The 17,962-nt window shown below is 56.2% G+C and overlaps 2 protein-coding genes across 3 annotated transcripts; one reads left to right on the top strand and one right to left on the bottom strand.

Moving 5' to 3' along the window:
* Positions 1-5,703: 5,703 nt before the first annotated feature.
* Positions 5,704-12,017, bottom strand: GALT (galactose-1-phosphate uridylyltransferase). Of its 2 annotated transcripts, none has more exons than XM_064403874.1 (12): positions 11,801-12,017; positions 11,341-11,510; positions 11,189-11,264; positions 11,030-11,078; positions 10,670-10,799; positions 10,329-10,385; positions 9,907-10,029; positions 8,925-9,057; positions 8,418-8,501; positions 8,181-8,335; positions 7,989-8,082; positions 5,704-6,718 (listed from the first exon to the last, which is right to left on the bottom strand). In XM_064403874.1, the coding sequence occupies exons 1-11, from the start codon at positions 12,015-12,017 to the stop codon at positions 8,020-8,022; spliced, it is 1,257 nt and encodes a 418-aa protein (XP_064259944.1). In that variant the 3' UTR covers positions 5,704-6,718; positions 7,989-8,019. The 2 variants fall into 2 exon arrangements, with proteins under 2 accessions (XP_064259944.1, XP_064259943.1); XM_064403873.1 differs by lacking the exon at positions 5,704-6,718 and adding an exon at positions 7,295-7,473.
* SIGMAR1 (sigma non-opioid intracellular receptor 1) lies at positions 12,016-15,464 on the top strand. The gene is made up of 4 exons (XM_064403875.1): positions 12,016-12,166; positions 12,920-13,120; positions 13,637-13,729; positions 14,021-15,464. The coding sequence occupies exons 1-4, from the start codon at positions 12,016-12,018 to the stop codon at positions 14,245-14,247; spliced, it is 672 nt and encodes a 223-aa protein (XP_064259945.1). The 3' UTR covers positions 14,248-15,464.
* The last annotated feature ends 2,498 nt before the right edge of the window (positions 15,465-17,962 follow it).

Below are 17,962 nucleotides of genomic sequence, written 5' to 3'. Positions count from 1 at the left end.
CCCACCACCTTCTCCTTCCCAGTGCAACTCAACTCCCCTACATTACCATTAAATCATTAACTGCCTGTAGCATGTTGGCCCCGTGTATGACTGCAACATACCCATGTGGAATTAGGATCAAGGAATTCCAGACTTTGATAGCCCATCACCCAGTATGTCCAGACCATCCAAAAGCTCACAGTGCTTGCAGCTTCTTGTGTGGTTAATTAGAAATCAGTAAATGCAGTCATTACGCAGTCTGGGACCTGGATACCTTTCTGGCTTCCCAGGATGGGCACAAACCTGGGCTCCACTTTCTTTCCTTTTTTTCCTTTGCCTCTTCCTTCTTTACAGCCTGTCTGCTCCTTCCTGCTTTCCCTCCTTCACACTTTCCTCTTTCCCTCCTGTTCTCCCCTTCCCCTCCCTGGGCAGCCCCATGTTTCCTGTCCTTGCACATGCCAGCAGAGCTGCCCTCTTCCCTTCCCCTCCCTGGGCAGCAGGAACCGAAGCCATAATTAAACTTGGCTGGGAGGAATGTGAATCAAAAGTCTGTTAAAAGAGAAAAGAAACGAGGGTACCTGTGGGATTACGTGAGCCAGAAAAATGCAAAGCCGGCTTCCAGCCGCCCATAAAATAGATGCCGTCTCCTTTCCCATTGGCAGGGTTTGGCTGAACACAAAAGGCTAAGAAGAGGATTTTTATGGGAGTTATTTATAGCCTGAATGAATAGTGGTGTGTCTGTCAGAGTGTTTCTGCCTCTCAGCATGAGCCCAGGGTGCCAGCCTCGCCAGGTGAAGCCAGTGGGCTTTGGGATGGCACCTGCAAATGGGAGACCCAGGCAAACCTTCCTGCGGGGACAGAGGTGACAGCAAAAGAGGATAAATCAGGACAAGAAAGGATGGGAAGGAGAATTTGAGGGCAGATGTTGCTTACCCCCAGCAGCTTCACCTTGGCTAATGTCACATGCACCTGCCTGGGCACAAGCAGTGGGCTGTTCCGGCCCACAAGACACTGCTCCAGGTGGATATCCCTGGGATATCCATTGTTCCCCCCTCTCTAACCTCTTCACTTCTAGCCTGGCTGCTTTTCCCCTTCCCTGGTTTGATGGAGATATCTGACAAGCCTTCCCCCGCATTTGCACCAGGCACTCGCTCAAAGATTCATCTCTTTGTGAACGAGATCACTTTAAAATCATCCCCAAACTCCATGAAAAGCTCAAAAGTTGGCAGTTCAAGAAGTACATTCATTAAATAAAGAGGGGGAGAGTAAGAAAAGGCAGAGAGGAGGGGAAAGAAAAAAAAGATTACCTTGCTGAATTAATCAGGCTTCTCTGTAATGTTCAGCCTCAGATTTTATTTCCTGTAATAAGCCCATTAATACGGGTGTCTATAGCAGGGGGCTTTTAGCAGCAGGCACCATTAGTGTAACGAGGAAGGGCTAATAGAGTTTTATTGGAATTTTTACTCCGACATCACAGCCTTTTAAAACAGCTGTCTCAATAGGCATTATTATTCTGATTAACATTTAGACAGCACAAATCATAGTGATGCCCTTGGTGTCCCACAGGTTTTATCATAATCATTCCAAGTTCCTGATGTGTCGGCTAGTCCTTTCCAGGGCGGAGGGAATTTTAGACCCCAGAAGAGGCTGGGGGTCGTTTCTTTTCTCCTGTGCCAATGGATCTGCTACTTCTGAGGTGACCTGACGGGCTGTGATGGAGCAGGGTCCTGCTGCTACTGAAGCGTATTGGAAGCAGCTGGAACCAGACAGATGCTTTTTGAGCATCTCTGATCCCAAGAGGAATTTGAAAGCAGGATGGGAAGGGTTAAAAAGCAAGCTGGCATCCTGGGGACCCATCCTGGCTTCGCTCTCACTGTTTCTTTCCTGTGTGAGAATTAAAAATTTGATTTAAAAAATTAAATCAAAACTAGGTATTTTTATTGTCTGAAATTAAATATTGAGCCAGCAATCTGGGTGTGCTAACCCAGGGGTTTGTTGCACAGCACTGTTTTGGGGCAGCAGCCAGTCCCAGGGATGGGAAACCTTTTTCCTCAAATCTGTGCCAGATGGGATGAAGCCATCCAATCCACAGGAACTGCGAGGGTGTCACACTGAGGATGTCCCAAGGTTCCTATAAAAGCCCAGAAGCATCTGCAGGGCTGTCACAGAGGCTCCCACTCCTGGTCAGCCGATGGGGTCTGACCCCTGTGCAATTGATCCTGTTTGAGCCATGGGGAAACTGAGGCACAAGATGGGGCAGCACCTTTTCCACAGGGACAGCACAGGCAGCCCAGGAGTCGTGTGGGAGTGGAGCCATGAAGGAGTGGAGGACCTGCCCTGAGATTGAGATAAATGCAGGCAAAACAAGTGAGGGGTTAAACACTAAAAGCTCACAGGCTGCAAATGGGCTTTCTGCTTTTATTTGTCGAGTTTTGTTTCATGAGGGCAATTCACGAGGATATTTTGTGAGATTGAGCCTGTCACTATGCATGGGGAGCAGCAGCTGGTTCATCCCTGCTCCAGCCGTAACCTGTGGGGCTCAAACCACCTTAGGTACATTGAAGCAGGTGGTTTGGCTTGGAGCTGGGCAAGGGAGCCCCAGGGGCACCAAGGAGGATGGAGATCTACTAATTACTCGCTTATTAACACCTAATTAGTATCTCTCCACTTCCTCCGCTCTCCCAAGGGCTCTGCTTCTGGCAGGAGTTACCTTATACCCAGGCACACCCCAGGGGATGATTTTCCACCTCGGATCCATCCTGGCACTACAATGTCTTGCGGCTCCTGGGGCTTTGTAGCAGACTTCTCAGCATCACTCACGATAATTAGCAAATATGTAGAGATTTCTTCTCTGGAACATCAGGATGAGCAGGGATCCCTCCCCACGGGGCAGGCACAGATGTCTGCGAGCTTTCACAGCTGGCTCCAGCAGCAGTGGTGTGCCAGGAACAGCCAGGGTGCCCAATCCCAGCCATGACAGATCCTGGGTGCTGCAAGGGCTCCAGCCTTCTCCCAGCATCTGCACTGCGGGTGAGTAACTCCCTTTGGCAGGCAAAGATTACCATCCCTTTGGCTGCCCCTATCCCAGAGCAGTCCCCTGTCCTCCCACCCACACCTGCTCCCCTCTGTCCCCAGACCGTTTGGTTTGGGTTGAATCCAGCTGGAATCTGGATGCTCCTGTTGTTCCTCTTGCTCCAAGCAGAGGCTGCTGCCTCTGGGATGGGGTCCCAGGATGGGAAAGGCTCAAACCAAACCACATGCAATGACAGGACCCCACTGCCAAGAACTGAAGCCCCAGGCACCTCCCCAACACCAGGCATGCAGGAAATTTGGGGGCCGGTGCTTACTGACCACATGGATGCTGTAATGTGGCAATATTAAATTACCTGTATTATCAGATGATTAACCAGCTGAATTCCAGCCTTGGGGCTGCCATCCTGCAGTCCATGCAGGGCTTGCTAGGCAGCATCCAGGCATCCCACTGTGTCCACTTGGGACCAGCAGCCATCCCACAACTCATGGGCTCTGAAAATGCCTTGCTGGAAGGACTGAGGGACCATCAGCAGAGGAAAACACACCAGCTGTCTGAAACACGGGCAAGACACCTCCAAAATTGTTTCCTGCTATTCTGAACTCCTGTCAAGGCAGCTGCCAAACCCAGGGAAGATACACCACAGGACAAAGTGGGCGCTCTTTGCTGCCCCAGCTGCTCTTGCATGGCCAGCTAAGACAAGATCTAAAAGGGGTTTTGATTTGCATTCTCCTGGCTCACAAAATCTCCCCACTGCATGGAGCCTGCCTGCATTAGGGAACCAGAGTGTTTAGCATCTGCTTAAAATTATTAATTGTTTTCATGTAAGTGCCTGAAGATGCCTTTTAAATAGAAATGGGAGGGATTTAGATTTCTCTCCCTCCCTGTTTCCCCCTTTCTCTCTCCTTTCCTCCATTTCTTCCTTTCATCCTTCCTCTCTTCCTCCCTAAAAATTTGCTTTAAAATTTCTTCCTTATTCCATTTCCAAAACTCCTACTCAGTGACAGGCAGCAGCAGACAAGAAGAAACTCAACAATAAGACCAAATCCAATAGTGAAACTGGAATGAAATGACAGCCATTAACCTGGTATCAGGAAGGACAGTAAAACTGCAGCATGGCAGGAGCCAGCAGGCCTCAACTCGTAACTTTTCTTTCTGATTAAAACACACCGGTCACACATTAACTTCCTCTGCTCAATATTTTATTGTCTCACTTGCACTGGAAGGCAGGGTGAAGAGGGGTGGGCAGGAGTCAGGATCTGCAGCTTGGCTGCAGCTCGGCAGCCTTTGGCAAGTGCCATGGACAAGGACACTCAGCCAAAGGGAATGAACCTGCACCCAGTAGTTGCCCTCTGCCATGAAGTGCTCATGCCAAATGGTGTCTGTCCACCATGTGCCTCCCAGACTGGCACCCCAGGGCTCAACCATGGCCACAGGAGGAGTCAGTGTCAGAGCTGGGGGTACCATGGGTCTCTCAAACATGCAGGGCAGGCGCAATGATGGGCACAGCCACTGCCACAACCCAGGCAAGGACATTGGCTCATTTCAGTGGAGACAAAGCTCCAGGAGCTTTGGGAAAGCCACATCCCGTGGAAGATTGACCAGTTTCTTTCAGTGGGATCAGAAAATGGGACAAAAATGAAAGTAAATTCCTGGCCACACCCCCTCAAGCATCTTTGTACATCTGGATCCCCCACTGGGTGTATCCCTTGCTTCGGGCAGAGCACATCTTGTGCCAGCCCAGTGCAGCAGCATTCTGCCCCTTTCCTCATCCCTCACAGACCCATCAGTGCACCACAGAGGGTGCAAACACCTCTATGGGACCCCAGTGGATTTTAACTCATTAATTCCATGCTCAAGCTCCTCTCACTCTCCCCACCACCTGGCCTGTTCATTCTTCCAGAGCAGCTCAGGGCAGCAATTGCAGAAGATGTTTCTGCCCTCATGCTGGGAGATGGAGACTCAGGACAAGGATGACCCAGTCACAGAGATACTTCTCCCAGGATTTCCAACAGCTCCCCTGGAGAAATGAAACAGCATCAAGGAATGTCCTCATGGGGATCCCCAATGGGCCTCAGCTGCCCTTTGATGCTCCCAGGTCAAGAACAACAGCTGGTACTCCGCAAGCCCTTCACTCCCTCATCCCTCACCAGCAGGACTTTTTTAATCTCTTGCAATAAATCACTGATTAATTACAACTAGATTGCAACTACCACACTATAAAAGGCTTGGGGCTTTACAGCACACCAGTGGTAGTTCCTATGAATTGCAATACCTTTCCATCCCCAGCAGCTCCCTTTGCACCACCCTGATGCCTCCCTGTGCAATGGGAAAGGCTCATTGCTCCCTTCCAGCCTTTCACAAGCTAAAAGTATGAGGGCAAGAGGAGGTTGGAGCTGTTGTGAGGAAGTGGGAAGCTCAGCATGACCAAGGTCAAGCTTTCAGACCTGGGTGTACTCCCTCCTCTTCCTCCTCTAACTGCTGCTTTCTCCCTGTTTCAGATTTTGTGTTGGGGGGGAGGCGATTTTGTTTTAACTAAAAAAAAACAAAAAAAAAAAAAAAAAAAAAAAAAAAAAAAAAAAAACCCAAACTAATTCTCAAGCCATCTCTAGAGATTTTTTTAGCAGCAGATAAACTTGAGCAGCTGGTACCTGCAGCATGGGGCACCCTGGTACGGGCACCAGCCCTCCTGAGCACGCACTGCCTCCCCAGCCTCCATCCTAAATCACAACACAACAAACAGGCTGTTCATTAGGCGCTGTTTAATTAAGCAATATGGATCCTGCCTCGATATTTACAATCCCACTTGCCCTGATTTACTGGAGAGAGTCTCGTTTTTAGAGACGGCGACTGTAAAGTTTAATACCGCTTGACTCAACTGCGCGTTTCATTTACGGCCGCGGGCCGAGGCTCGGCAGCCCGGGGCTGGGAGCCGCCGGGCCATTAAATCAGAGCTAACTGCCCGAGCAGGGAGATGACGAGCTTCGTTACAACCGGTTCAGCGCCTAATTACCCCGAGCTGCATTGCCACACTTAAGTCAATTTGTTGCCGCTTTCCCAGGACCCTGGAGAACAAGTGGGGAAGTTGGAGCAGAGGCACTTGTTGCAATGGGAAGGGCTCGCCATCGGGATGGCGGCAGAGATCAGACTCTGTTTGTCCCAGGAGGGGAGAAATCAGTTTTGCAAGAGGCCAGATTCCCAGCTGGCAGCGCCGATGCCCTGGTGAGGGATGCTGTGTACAGGTCCAAGCTCAAGGGTCAGCCACCAGCTCCTCCCCACAGCCCCGGAGCACCTGGGCAGCGCTCAGGTCAGGAGAGGGCAGTTTGTGGGCTCTGGGATGAGGCAATCAGGCAGAAAGACAGGACCAGCATGGAGGAGGGCATCCAGCACCACACAGGCCAAGAGGCCCTTCCATCTGTCCTAGCCCCACGGGAGAGTGATGCACGGATGGGGCACAGGGAACACAGCCTTCCCCATGAACTGTTGTCTTGGAGGCAGGAGGAGAGCATTCCTCTCTTTGCAAGGTATTTCTAGACCCCAGGAGCGCACTCACAGACTGGACAAGGAGAGGAGTCTCATTAGAGAGTTGTGAGAATGGCTCATCAGTGACAAATGAAAACTATTTGTGAAGACGTGAGGGTTTCCCCCAACATCAGCTGTGGTGGCATCACTGTCCATCACCTACCCCTGCAGAGTCCCAGGGCTTTCCTGGAGGGAAAGGGAGGAGAACAAAGACAGAGGTGAATAGAATATCCCCCAGCTCAGCCCAGTGTCCAGACTACCACTATCCCACCCCATGTGTGGGCACAGTGAAGGGGGGAGCAGCACCAGGAAGAGAGCTAGACTCCCTGGGAGGCCCCAGGTGAGTAATGAACCAGCCCCCGGCTGCATTCCAGCAGCCCCTTTATCTGCAGCAGGCAGCATGAGGACCCAGCAGTCCCAGCCAGAGAGGATGAGGAGGAACAGCTCCACGGCTGAGCATCTCAGCCAGCAGCCTCCGTACAGCAAGTCTGCCAGGGCTCAGCCCTCTCCCAGGAGCTGGCTACACCTTGGGCTGCATCCATTCTTCCTGTTTCCCACTCCTCCACAAGCACTCAGAGACAGACTCAGAGCTCCCCCCAGGGAGGAAGAGGAGGCAGCGCAGAGGCAGGGACAGAAGCAACAGGTATGGGGCTGCCAGCACAACCCGAGCCCCGTGTTACCCCACACCAGCAGCTGGGGATCTTCAGCAGAAACCCCAAACCTCCCCCCTAGGGCTGAGAGCCACGAGAGCACACGTAGAGGCACTTTGCTTCAAGGTTTTATTGAACAGGGGGGTTGTGCCCCTCCATGGGGCAGAAAAAATCCCAGTCCCACCAGTGAGACTGGACTGGTAAGGACAGTAAACGCTTTAGTAGTGGTAGGAACATACTGTGGGGGTAGAAAACAGACCCTGGGATGGTGAAAGAGACAAGGAACACCACCTATAGAAGGATACCACAGGATTAGGCCCTGAGTCCCCAAACAGGCAAAACCAGTCCCAAAAACCAGCCAAGTCGTGACAAGGTTCAGGAGAACCTGGGAGCTCAGAGGGTTCACAACTGACATGAATTCCCAGACCTCGGTTCTCACCACTCCCAGCTGACCCATGGCAGAGCACACTGAGCACACCAAATGATGCAATCTTAAACCTCTACTCTTAGTGCAGCACTGTGAAGCCCACCACTAAACCACGTCCCTAAGTGCCACATTTACACATTTTTTTGAATACTTCCAGGCAACAGTGATTCCACCACTTCCATGGGCAGCCTGTTCCAATGTCTGACCGCCCTTTCAGTGAAGAAATACTCCCCAACATCCAATCTAAACCTCCCCTAACATAACTTCAGGCTGCTCCCTCTCATCCTATCATTAGTTATCTGGGAGAAAAGACCAACGCCCACTTGGCTATTCCTGTCAGGTAGTGGTGGGGAGCAATAAGATCCCCCCTCACACTCACACCTGAGGACTGGCTGCTCTGCTGCTCCCCATCACACCTCCTCAGCCCTCTTCTTGTAGTGCACCTCGGGGAGGCTCTTCAGGCGCTCGGCTGCCTGCAGGGCACAGCACAAGGGACAGCCAGGAGCTGCTCCCAGGGACAGCCCCGGCACACAACCCCCTGGGTGCCCCAATCCCCCTGAGCTGCACTCACCTGCTCCGGGGTGAGGTCCCTCTGCGCCTGCGCCAGCATCTCGTATCCCACCATGAACTTACGGACAGTGGCGGAGCGCAGCAGCGGGGGGTAGTAGTGGGCATGGAGCTGCCAGTGCCTGCAGTCCTCCTCCAGGTAGGGCCCTGTGGGGGCTCCTGCAGGGAACAGAGGCACTGCATGAGCCGCAGGGAGGAGACAGGGATGTGGATGAGAGGATTGCAGAGCCACGCCACTCACCGTGCCAGCCCATGGAGTACGGGAAAGAGACTTCGAAGAGGTTGTCGTACTTGATGAGCAGCCTCTGCATGATGGAGGCCAGGCCTGCAGGAAAGTGACAGTGATTCACACCCCGAGCTGGCCAGCAGCGTGTCACGTGTGCAGTGGAGGCACCTGCAGCCCCTCTCCCTGGGTGGACATCAGTGACAGGCAGGAGGGATGCGCTTGGGAATTCCCTCCCCTCACACATGGAACCCCAGCAATGCAGCAGGAGAAGTCTCCCACCAAAGCAGGGAGCACCATGTGCTTCATCACCCCAAAAGGACATGAGTGCCACCAGCAGTGCTGACTGTGCCCAAACAACTAGTTCCTATCCTAACAAACAGAGGAGCCATTCCCCTCCTCAGCTAAGCTCGGCAGCCCCCACCCCAAGGACACAAGCCCTCCAGCACCAGCATGGCTGCCTCATAACAAAGGTCAAACCCAAAGGATGTGGGATGGGGTACAACAAAGCTCAGAGCCACTCACTGTCCTTCTCACTGTCACTGAGGTCTTGGAGGCGGCAGACATGGCGGCGGGGCAGCAGCAGGGTCTGGTAGGGCCAGGTAGCCCAGTATGGCACCACGACCAGCCAGTCTGCATTCTCCACCACCAGCCGTTCCTGCCGGGCACAGAATCAGAGTCAGCTAGGCTGGAAATGACTTCTGAGATCACCAAGTCCAACCTATGATCTAACACCACCTGATCAACTAAACCACAGTCCTGAGTGCCACACCCAGTCTTTTTGACTCTGCCACCTCCCCGGGCAGCCCATTCCAATGCCCAATCACTCTTTCAGTGAAGAATTTTTCCTAATGTCTAGCCTGAAGTTCCCTGGCACAGCTTCAGACTGTGTTGTCTTGTCCTGTCACTGGTTGCCTGGCAGAAGAGACCAACCCCTCACTGACTAAAACCTCCTTTCAGGGACTAGCAGAGTGATAAGGTCTCCCCTAAGCCTCCTCTTTTTCCAGGTTAACACCCCCAGCTCCCTCAGCTGTTCTTCACAGGGCTTGTATTCCAGATCTTTCACCAGCCTTGCTGCCTTCGACCAGATGAATTTGGGCATCTCAACATCCTTCCTAAACTGGGGGCCCAGAACTGGACACAGTATTTAAGGTGGAGCCTCACAAGCGCCAAGTACGGGAGAAGAATGACTTCCTTGGTCCTGCTGGCCACACTGTTCCTGGTACAGGCCAGGTGCCATTGGCCTTCTCAGCCACCTGGGCACTGCTGGTTCATGTTCAGTCAGCTGCCAACCAGCACCCCCACATCCCTTTCTGCCTGGCCACTGTCCAGCCACTCTGTACCCAGCCTGTAGCACTGCAGGCAGGCGGTACACGCAGTGTTTGATGGGGACAAAGTCCCAACTCCCCAGGGCACTCTTAGGACCCAGCTCCTGGGGGCTGGGGACCCCACCCTGGCACACAACCAGCTCCCAGGGAGGGGTTATGGACAACACCCATGCCTTCACCTTTCGGCGAGCCTCCTGCTCAGCATACTCCAGCAGCATGGGCACGCCGTGCTGGCTCAGGTGCTGGCGCTGGGTCCGGTCCTCCAGGCGCGCCTCGTTCGGGAGGAAGCTGCTGGCCCACACCTGGGAGGGACATCGGGGCACAGGACTGAGGTGCTCGTACCCCTCACTTGCAGGGGCACCCCTAGTCACGCTGCTCATCTGGAGGTCCCTGCTGCCACCAGGTGGAGAGTCTGGCATGTGACAGCCACAAGGGACAGTCCCCAGAGGGAAGGTGACAGGGCAGACACAGGGGTATCCTCACTGCAAAAAGCTTCGGGACAAGGGCAGGGCAACTGCCGTTCACATCTGCCCTCAGGGTTTGCTGTAGAGTCACCACAGGGACTTGTAGTTTAGCCAGGTCACAGGTGGGACAGCCTCACCTGGCAGTGGGGGTGCGGGTTGGAGCAGCCCATCATGGCTCCCTTGTTCTCGAAGATCTACGAAAAGAGGAAGAGGTGCAGCCAGCAGGTCCCAGCCACAGGGCCCCCACTGCAGGCTGTCGTGGTGTCCCCAGCAGAGCAGGGAAGCAACCCGCAGGAGGACAGAGCCTCACACCCACGTGGAAAGGCTCAGCAGGGCACAAAGGCTCAAAGAGTACAAAGGACACAAAGGAAGAGACCCACGCACAACTAGGACACTCCCAACCCCAAGTACTGCTGAAGTACCCAGTGCTGACCTCCCACCGTCACCCACAAAAGAGCAGCCCCCACCAGCCCCACACCTGCACCCAGGGGTAGGAAGCACCCAGCTCCGTCGCCAGCTCTGCCCACGCATCGATGACAGCCCGGATCTCTGGCAGGGACATGAGGGGCAGCGTCAGGTCCGACCAGGGGTGGAAACACATCACCTTGCTGTAGAGGAAACACGCTTAGCTGCGACTGCAGGAGTCCCCAGAGACCCTCGCAGTTTTGCTGGGTGCAGTGGGGCAAGGGACAGGGCCAAAACCCCCAGAATGATCCCAAAACTGAGCAGGTGTGTACAGTACAGGCACTGCATGAGGGGAGCAGGCCCAGCTCAGCACCATTCCACAGGCTCTTGACAAATTGTGTCCCAAAGCCGCTGGAGGCATGTAGGTACTTACCACACACCCCGGGCTGCAGCAGCTTGAAACAAGGGGTGATCACTGTCATCTGGGGAAGGACAGAGAGTGGGCAGGGAGAAGGCGCTGAGGCAGAACCCAAGCCTCTCCAGGACCCAAGTTGGGGGGTGCCCGGCAACCTACTCCACTCCCCAAAGTTACCAGGCTCTGGAGCATCAGGCTGCAGTGCAGGGAAGTCATTTGGGAAGACGAAAGTACCCTCGTACTTGGGGTTCACCTGCCGGGGTGAGAGATGGCATGAAGGCAGGAGGGGGCCGCAGGGGCAGCCCGGCTCCCTGTGTCCCTGCTGGTACCTCGCCGTTGGCCCGGGTGGCCCCAGGGCAGAGCGGGTTCTTGGGGTCCCAGCGGGGCACATCCTCGGGGGGCGGCTTCTCAACCTGGCCCTGCCAAGGGCGCTTGACCCGGTGGGCCGACACCAGCACCCAGTCGTCCCTCAGCGGGTTGTACCGGACGTGCTGGTGCTCTGAGGGGAGGGAGAGCAGCGGGGCCTCAGGCGCAGAGCCCGCACAGTGGCGGCACAGGCACCCCAGCCGCCCCTCAGGAGACACGCTCCCTCAGGGGACAAGCAGGACGGTCTGCCTTATGCACGCCGCTTGGTGCCCTCCCTCAGCTTCACCCCTTCCTCCCTGTCCCAGCCCGGGAGCCCCGCTGCTCTGGGCAGGGAAGGTCCCCGCAGCTCCCGCTTGCCGGGATCGTGCTGGTCCCCGCCGGGGCTCTGAAGGGAAGGATGGAGGAAGGCGACCCAATCCGTACCGCTGGCGCGGAAACGGCCGCCCCCCTCCGCCGCCCCGGCCAGCGATGGCTCCATGCCTCCCCAATCCCGGAAAACCGGCGGGATCGGCCCCTTCCAGCCTCCCGCCCCGCCCCACCGCGCCGGCGCAGCCGCCCGGGCCGTGCGTGGCGTGGCCGCGGCGGGGGCGGTCCCGGCCCGGGTCCCGCTCCCGGTGCCGGGGGCGGCGGAGCGCGGCATGGGCGCGGCGTGGGGGCGGCGGGCGCTGCGGGCCGGGCTGGCGCTGGGCGCGCTGGCGCTGGTGCTGCAGGGGCTGCGCGGGTGGCTGGCGGCCAAGCGGTACGAGTTCAGCTCCGCCGAGATCGCACAGCTCGCCCGGCACCACGCGGGTACGCGCCGCCCGTGGGGACGCGGAGGGGCGGCGGGGAGCGGGGCCGAGGAGGGATGGCCGTGGGGATGGGGGTAGGCAAGGGGGTGGGGATGGAGAGAGGAGCGGGGGACGCGGCGGGGAGCGGCGGCCTGGGCCGGAGCGGGGAGCCGTAGCGGGGACGAAGGACCGAGGAGAATTCGGTACAGGGGGGCCGGGATCATGGGGGGAATGGGGCTGGGGGCAGGGAGGGGCAGGGAGCTGGATCTGGGCAGCGGGACTGGGAGAGGGAGGGGGTCGGTACCGGGGAACAGCAACAGGGAACGCAGGGAAAGCAGGGTGGAAAATGAGAGTGGAGCAAAGGAGCGACGGGGACCAGGGCAGCGGCATCACCCAACCTGGTTGGGGCTGAAGCCCCAGGTGGGTCAGCCTGGGGCTCCAGAAGGAAGCTGTCCCCACAGGGCACAGGGAGTTTGGTCGGGGCTGCATGACACCAGGACAGAGGCACTGTCACGTTGTTTGGATCTCCCACATTGCCCAACACCTGGGATGGGCTGTAGGACTGGAGCGCTCAGTGCTGCTTATCCTCCGTCACCATCCAGAGAGGCAGTGGAGCTGGGTCAGCGGGAGCTGAGGGCTGGAGAGAGGAGATATTGTCCCTAGGCAGACCTCTCCAAGGGAGTGCTGAAACCCTATGGCTGTGCAGGGGATCTGGGGGGTTGGTCGGCTGAGCTTTTCCTGTGCCAGGGACTTACAGTGACCCTGCGTGCTGCAGGGCTGGACCATGAGCTGGCTTTCTCCAAGATCATTGTGGAGCTGCGAAAGAAGCACCCAGGGCACATCCTGCCAGACGAGGACCTGCAGTGGGTGTTTGTGAATGCGGGCGGGTGGATGGGCTCCATGTGCCTGCTCCATGCCTCGCTCACCGAGTACGTGCTGCTCTTCGGGACAGCTATCGACACCGGGGGACACTCAGGTAAGCAGGGGGACCGAGCTGCTGGCAGGGGATTTCTCCAAGCTATGTCTACACCACTCTTGCAGGTGCAGCTGGCCATGGTGTGCCCAGCACAGGGAGCCCACTGCTTCACTACTTGTATGGGGTGAATGATGCTGGCCAAACACTCCCTGCAAGGGAACCAGCCCCCATGGTGTCCTGCAGCATCTGCAGGTCCCTGTGTGTGACATGCTGTGTGGCCAGGACTCTCCGCATCCAGCTGGCAGGCGATGGCAGACATCTCATCTCCCAGTGCTTCGGGAGGGAGCAAATGCCAAAGGAGTTGGAAATAATGAGGCTTAAGGACACCAAGCAGCCCTGGCTGGTGGTGTATGGCTCTTCATACATACAGTGAGGGTACCAGAGCTGTTGGCACTTCTTGGTGTATTGAGATAGTGGAGCTGCCATCCTGACCCTCCTGTTCCACAATTCAGAGCTGGGCTCCTGTGCTGTCCCTGGCAGGGAGACGCTGAGCCAGTGTTGTCTGTCCTGCCACAGGTCGCTACTGGGCAGATATTTCTGACACCATCATCTCGGGGACATTCCGGCAATGGAAGGAGGGGACCACCAGAAGTGAGATCTACTATCCAGGTAAGTGCAGCAGTATGGTGACCAGTAGGCTGCATCCATGTCTTTGGGGCACAGGCACTTGCTGTCATAGAGGCCCTTCCTTTGAGCTGACAGAAGCCAAGAGCCCGGGTTAGAGCAGTTTGGGTCCCCAGTGGCACATCCCAGCATCTCGGTGGGTGGCAGTAAGAGAAAAGGGAGCAAGGCTGGGGTGGGGTTTGAAGGCTCAACCCTGCAGGCCGTAATCCCATGTCTCCCATTTGGGTGTGATGTGGGACAGCCACTGGGAGCCATGCTGGTTGTGTGTTTTGGCAGGTGACACCATCGTGCACCAGGCGGGAGAGGCCACGTCAGTGCAGTGGAGTGCAGGCACCTGGATGGTGGAGTACGGCCGGGGCTTCATCCCCTCCACACTCGCCTTCGCCCTGGCTGACACCCTCTTCAGCACTCAGGACTTCGTCACCCTCTTCTACACCCTGCGTGTCTACGCAAAGGGCCTGCTCCTGGAAGCAAATGCCTTCTTCAGCACCTTTGGGTGCTGAGACCGTCTCACCAGGGCACCCTGCTGAGCCCAGTTGGCTCCTTTCCTCCCAGTCGTTTTCTCTTCCTCCCCGAGCCCAGGTTCTAGCAGAGGCAGCAGGAGATCCCCTGTGCCTTCCCCAAATTGTTCTGTCCTTTCCCCGCAGGCCAACAGGGTGCCAGGACAGAGGGACCTTGGCAGTCACAGCAACACAGAACGTCAGTTCTCTTTACTGCCTGCCCGTTCCTCCTTTCTATCGGAGTCACGTCCTGCTTTTCCATCCCTCGGGGCTGGAGTGGCCTTGCAGTGTACAAACACCCCTGTGTGCCCTCAGCATGCAGCGGGAGAGAAGCTGGAGCTGGCTGTCCCCGGGCCCTGAAAGATTTCCTCAGCTCCTGAGACGTCAGGGGAGTGATGCTGCCCTCGGGGCAGGGTGCACAGGGTAGACCAGACCAGAGCACCCGTTGCAGAGGTCGGCCGCTCAGTCCCCCATGTCTCTGGCAGCCTGCCGGGACTGCGGGCAGCGCAAAGTGCTGTGTCCAGCTGGCAGCATCTCCCGTGGCTCCATCCCTGCTGATGTGGGTTGGCAGCACACACTGTCACCCTGGCACAGGGCAGGATCTGTGCTGAGACCCCCTGGCAGTGGGGAGATGCCCAGCTTCTGTGCTGGAGAGCCCCCTGCTCCCCTGTGTGTCATCTGCCCTGAGGGGGGCTGGAAGAGGGTCACTTCCCCACAGTCCTCTCCAGGCAGTGCCCCCCAAGGGGGAAACCCACCGTCTGTCGCCTTAATGGAGACCCCGTTCTGCGTGGCCTCTTGGCTATGCAGGCACCTAGTGTTCTCGAGTGCCCAAATGTCTGTACTAGCTCAGGATGGGATCTCGCCCCTCAAAACGCTTCCCCTGGCTGTGAGACCCCCCTGGGGACAGCCACTCTGCTCGGCTCCCGGCATGGGATCCCGGCTGCCAGGAGAGTGCTGTAATCTCCAACCAAACCCAGATGTGCACCCTGCTTGCACCCCTGTGGTCAGACCCGTGTGAGCTCACTGCTTGGTGGAGGGCTTTCACCTCCATTCTGCTGCCAAACACACGAGTGTGTTCTGGCCACCCAGGCCTGTAGCATGTTGATTCTCCTGCTCCCCACACTGTCCCTGTTCTGCTGACCAGCAGCCCTGCACACGGGCTAGTTCTTAATTTGCTACCTGAAAAGAGATACCAGTAATAAAGTTGTTCATCCCACATACTTGGGTTTCTGGATGAGTCTCTGGAGTGTGCTGAGCCCTGCCACGGTGAAGGCCAGCTCCAGCCTCAGCAGCAGTCCTGCTGACAGCTGGGTGTCCCCAGGGAAGCTGGTATTGTCCCACTCAAGGTCCTGGGAGCTGGGTGTGCGTCACTGGGGAGGATCAGCCCTGCCTCAGCTGCCGGGGATTGGCAGAAGATGGTGCTGTTACTCCTCTCGCCGCTGCAGTCACTGGTGACCAAAAGTCTGGGCTGGTGGCAGGTCCCTGCTTCCATGGGCAATCCCAGAGCTCAGGGGGCTCCATCCTTTTGAGGGATAGTGGCAGTGCTGAGTCTGTGGCCCCCCGAGGATGGTTGGACCCACACAGAGTGGGTGGTTTTGAGAGGTTTGCACACATACACATAGGTGCATACACATGCTGTCAGACACATCATGTGTGTGTATGTGTTCACAGATTGCGTGTGCATGTAGGTAGAATAGTTTTCAGGTGGGTGTGGATACAATGGGTGGGCCTGGCACACACATTTATAAATGGCATCACATTTATAAACAGGCATTTCTCACACATTTATAAACAGGCATCTCTCCATACAGAGCAACTGCAGGTGTGTGAGTGCTGGGGTACATGTGGGTAGGACACATGTGCATGGGTGTAGTCAGGAGAGTTCTGTTTCTCTGTGGTGTGTGGTGTGTGTCCAGGCAGGTGACACGCGTGTGTCACACCTTTGTGTGTGTGCACAGCCTGCAGTGCACACAGCAGCAGGCATGCACCCGTGTGCTCAGGGACAGGCGGGCTGTGTTTGTGTGTGTGTGCACGCATGGGCAGGCTCTGTCTGTGCACCTGTGCATGTTCCTGTGGGCTACCAGGCTTCCCTGGCCCGCACCAGGCCTGTTCCCTGGGGTTTGGCAGGGCCCCGTTGGGGAACAGGAGCAGTCCCACCCAAGCTGGCCCGCGCGGCAAGGCGCTAACTCAGCAGCTCGTATCAATACCGCTCCACTTACAGCGAAGGCCGCGTAATGAAAATCCAATGGGCACGCTGGTGGGAGTAAATAAGTATGCCATTAAAATAAGAAAATCAAAGCTCTGGACAGGTCTTTTCTCTTGCCCATTGATTTCTTTTATTACGGAAATATTGCTGCTAAATAACATTAGTGTGAACAATCTCAGCAGTGTTTTCTGTAGCGCCCGTGTCAATAACTCCACACTGGGCGGGGGATTCCCCCCCAGCCTGGCTGCAGGGCCAGCAGCCCTGTCCATGCAAAAGGCTGCTCTGGGGGTTCCTTCCTCAGCATTCCCAGTTCAGCTGGCATGAAGAAAGAAACCATGACAAGCGGAGAAACGAGGTAGCACGGGGTAGCTCAGGCAAATGCCAGCAGAGTAGAGCTGGGCTTAGACCGAGGCACCCTGGCTGCTCTGCTGCAGCAGGAAGGGTTGTCCCCATCCCAGCAGAGCACTGAGTGCCAGGCATTCATTTAAGGATCACAAAAAGCATCCCTTTCATGGCTGCAACCCCTTCGTCAAGTGTCTCAAATGACCAGCAGAGGAGTTCTGGACACAGCAAGTTCTGCGGGCTATTGGTGCCTCTGCCTTTTCTTCCCATGCCTCTTCATCCCAAGTCCATGCTGGCCTGACACAGCTGCCTGCAGCATTTGATTCTCATGGAGAAACTGAGGAACAGGTTGGAAGCTCATCTGCAATCACCCAGCTGCAGCACAGCCCCTGTGCCAGGGCCAGGGCTTGCCCCTTTCTCCTTTGGCTGCCCAGGGACACAGCATCCTTCAAAATTCCCACAGCAGCAGGTACTCCTTGAAGAGACAGAAGATGTGACCAGGACACACAGGAAATATACACCTTTTGGTGTGTAGAGGCCAGATGGGACCCCAGGACACCTCAAAGGGCACCAAACTACAGAGTGGCTGGAGATGGGCAAGGAGAGTGAGTCAGCCACGGGCACCTGCACCCTGGGTCTGACTCTATCCCTGTCCCAACTGAAGCAACCACGAGGGGCATCTCCCCAATACTGTCACCAGGACAAATGCAGATCGCTGCCCTCCTAACACCTTCCCCCTGCTACTTGCTTTATCTTGCTGTCCCTCCTCATGCAGTGGGTATTGATCAGCCCTCGGGATCTATCTCTCGATTCCTCCTGCGGTATCTCTCTGCTCCAAGTATCTCTCACTCTGCTCTGCTGTCTGCTGTGCCCGTCTATACCTCCACTATCTATCTGCGCTGCCTCAGCTGCAGCCATCAATAGCCATTTGGGGAATTTCTCTCCAGCTGGGAGCATCACCAGACCCCATTGGTGCAAAATGCTGAGTGGTGGGGCAAAGGGGACACGGTCCTGCTTGCTTGCCCTAAGGAGAGCCTGACATACTTCATGACACATGCACAGAACCCTAGAGCTGCTGTTATCACTGTGCAGGTTCTAGAGAAGAGCTGAGTAGGACAGGTCCCTTGGTGGCCATGCCCAAGGCAATGGGACACGCTGCATCCTTTGGAG

The sequence above is a fragment of the Passer domesticus genome, chromosome Z (assembly GCF_036417665.1).
Source record: "Passer domesticus isolate bPasDom1 chromosome Z, bPasDom1.hap1, whole genome shotgun sequence".
In the NCBI taxonomy this organism is placed as follows: domain Eukaryota; kingdom Metazoa; phylum Chordata; class Aves; order Passeriformes; family Passeridae; genus Passer; species Passer domesticus.
This window is presented reverse-complemented; position numbering and strand designations above follow the sequence as displayed.

Excerpts from the sequence above, each read along its gene's own strand:
- SIGMAR1 (XM_064403875.1), top strand. The coding sequence starts at position 12,016 with ATGGGCGCGGCGTGGGGGCGGCGGGCGCTGCGGGCCGGGCTGGCGCTG. Across the intron at positions 12,167-12,919 it reads GCTCGCCCGGCACCACGCGG|GGCTGGACCATGAGCTGGCT; the intron begins GTACGCGCCGCC and ends TGCGTGCTGCAG. Across the intron at positions 13,121-13,636 it reads CGACACCGGGGGACACTCAG|GTCGCTACTGGGCAGATATT; the intron begins GTAAGCAGGGGG and ends GTCCTGCCACAG.
- GALT (XM_064403874.1), bottom strand. The coding sequence starts at position 12,017 with ATGCCGCGCTCCGCCGCCCCCGGCACCGGGAGCGGGACCCGGGCCGGG. Across the intron at positions 10,800-11,029 it reads GCTGCAGCCCGGGGTGTGTG|CAAGGTGATGTGTTTCCACC; the intron begins GTAAGTACCTAC and ends TTTCCTCTACAG. Across the intron at positions 8,502-8,924 it reads CAGTGACAGTGAGAAGGACA|GCCTGGCCTCCATCATGCAG; the intron begins GTGAGTGGCTCT and ends ACTTTCCTGCAG.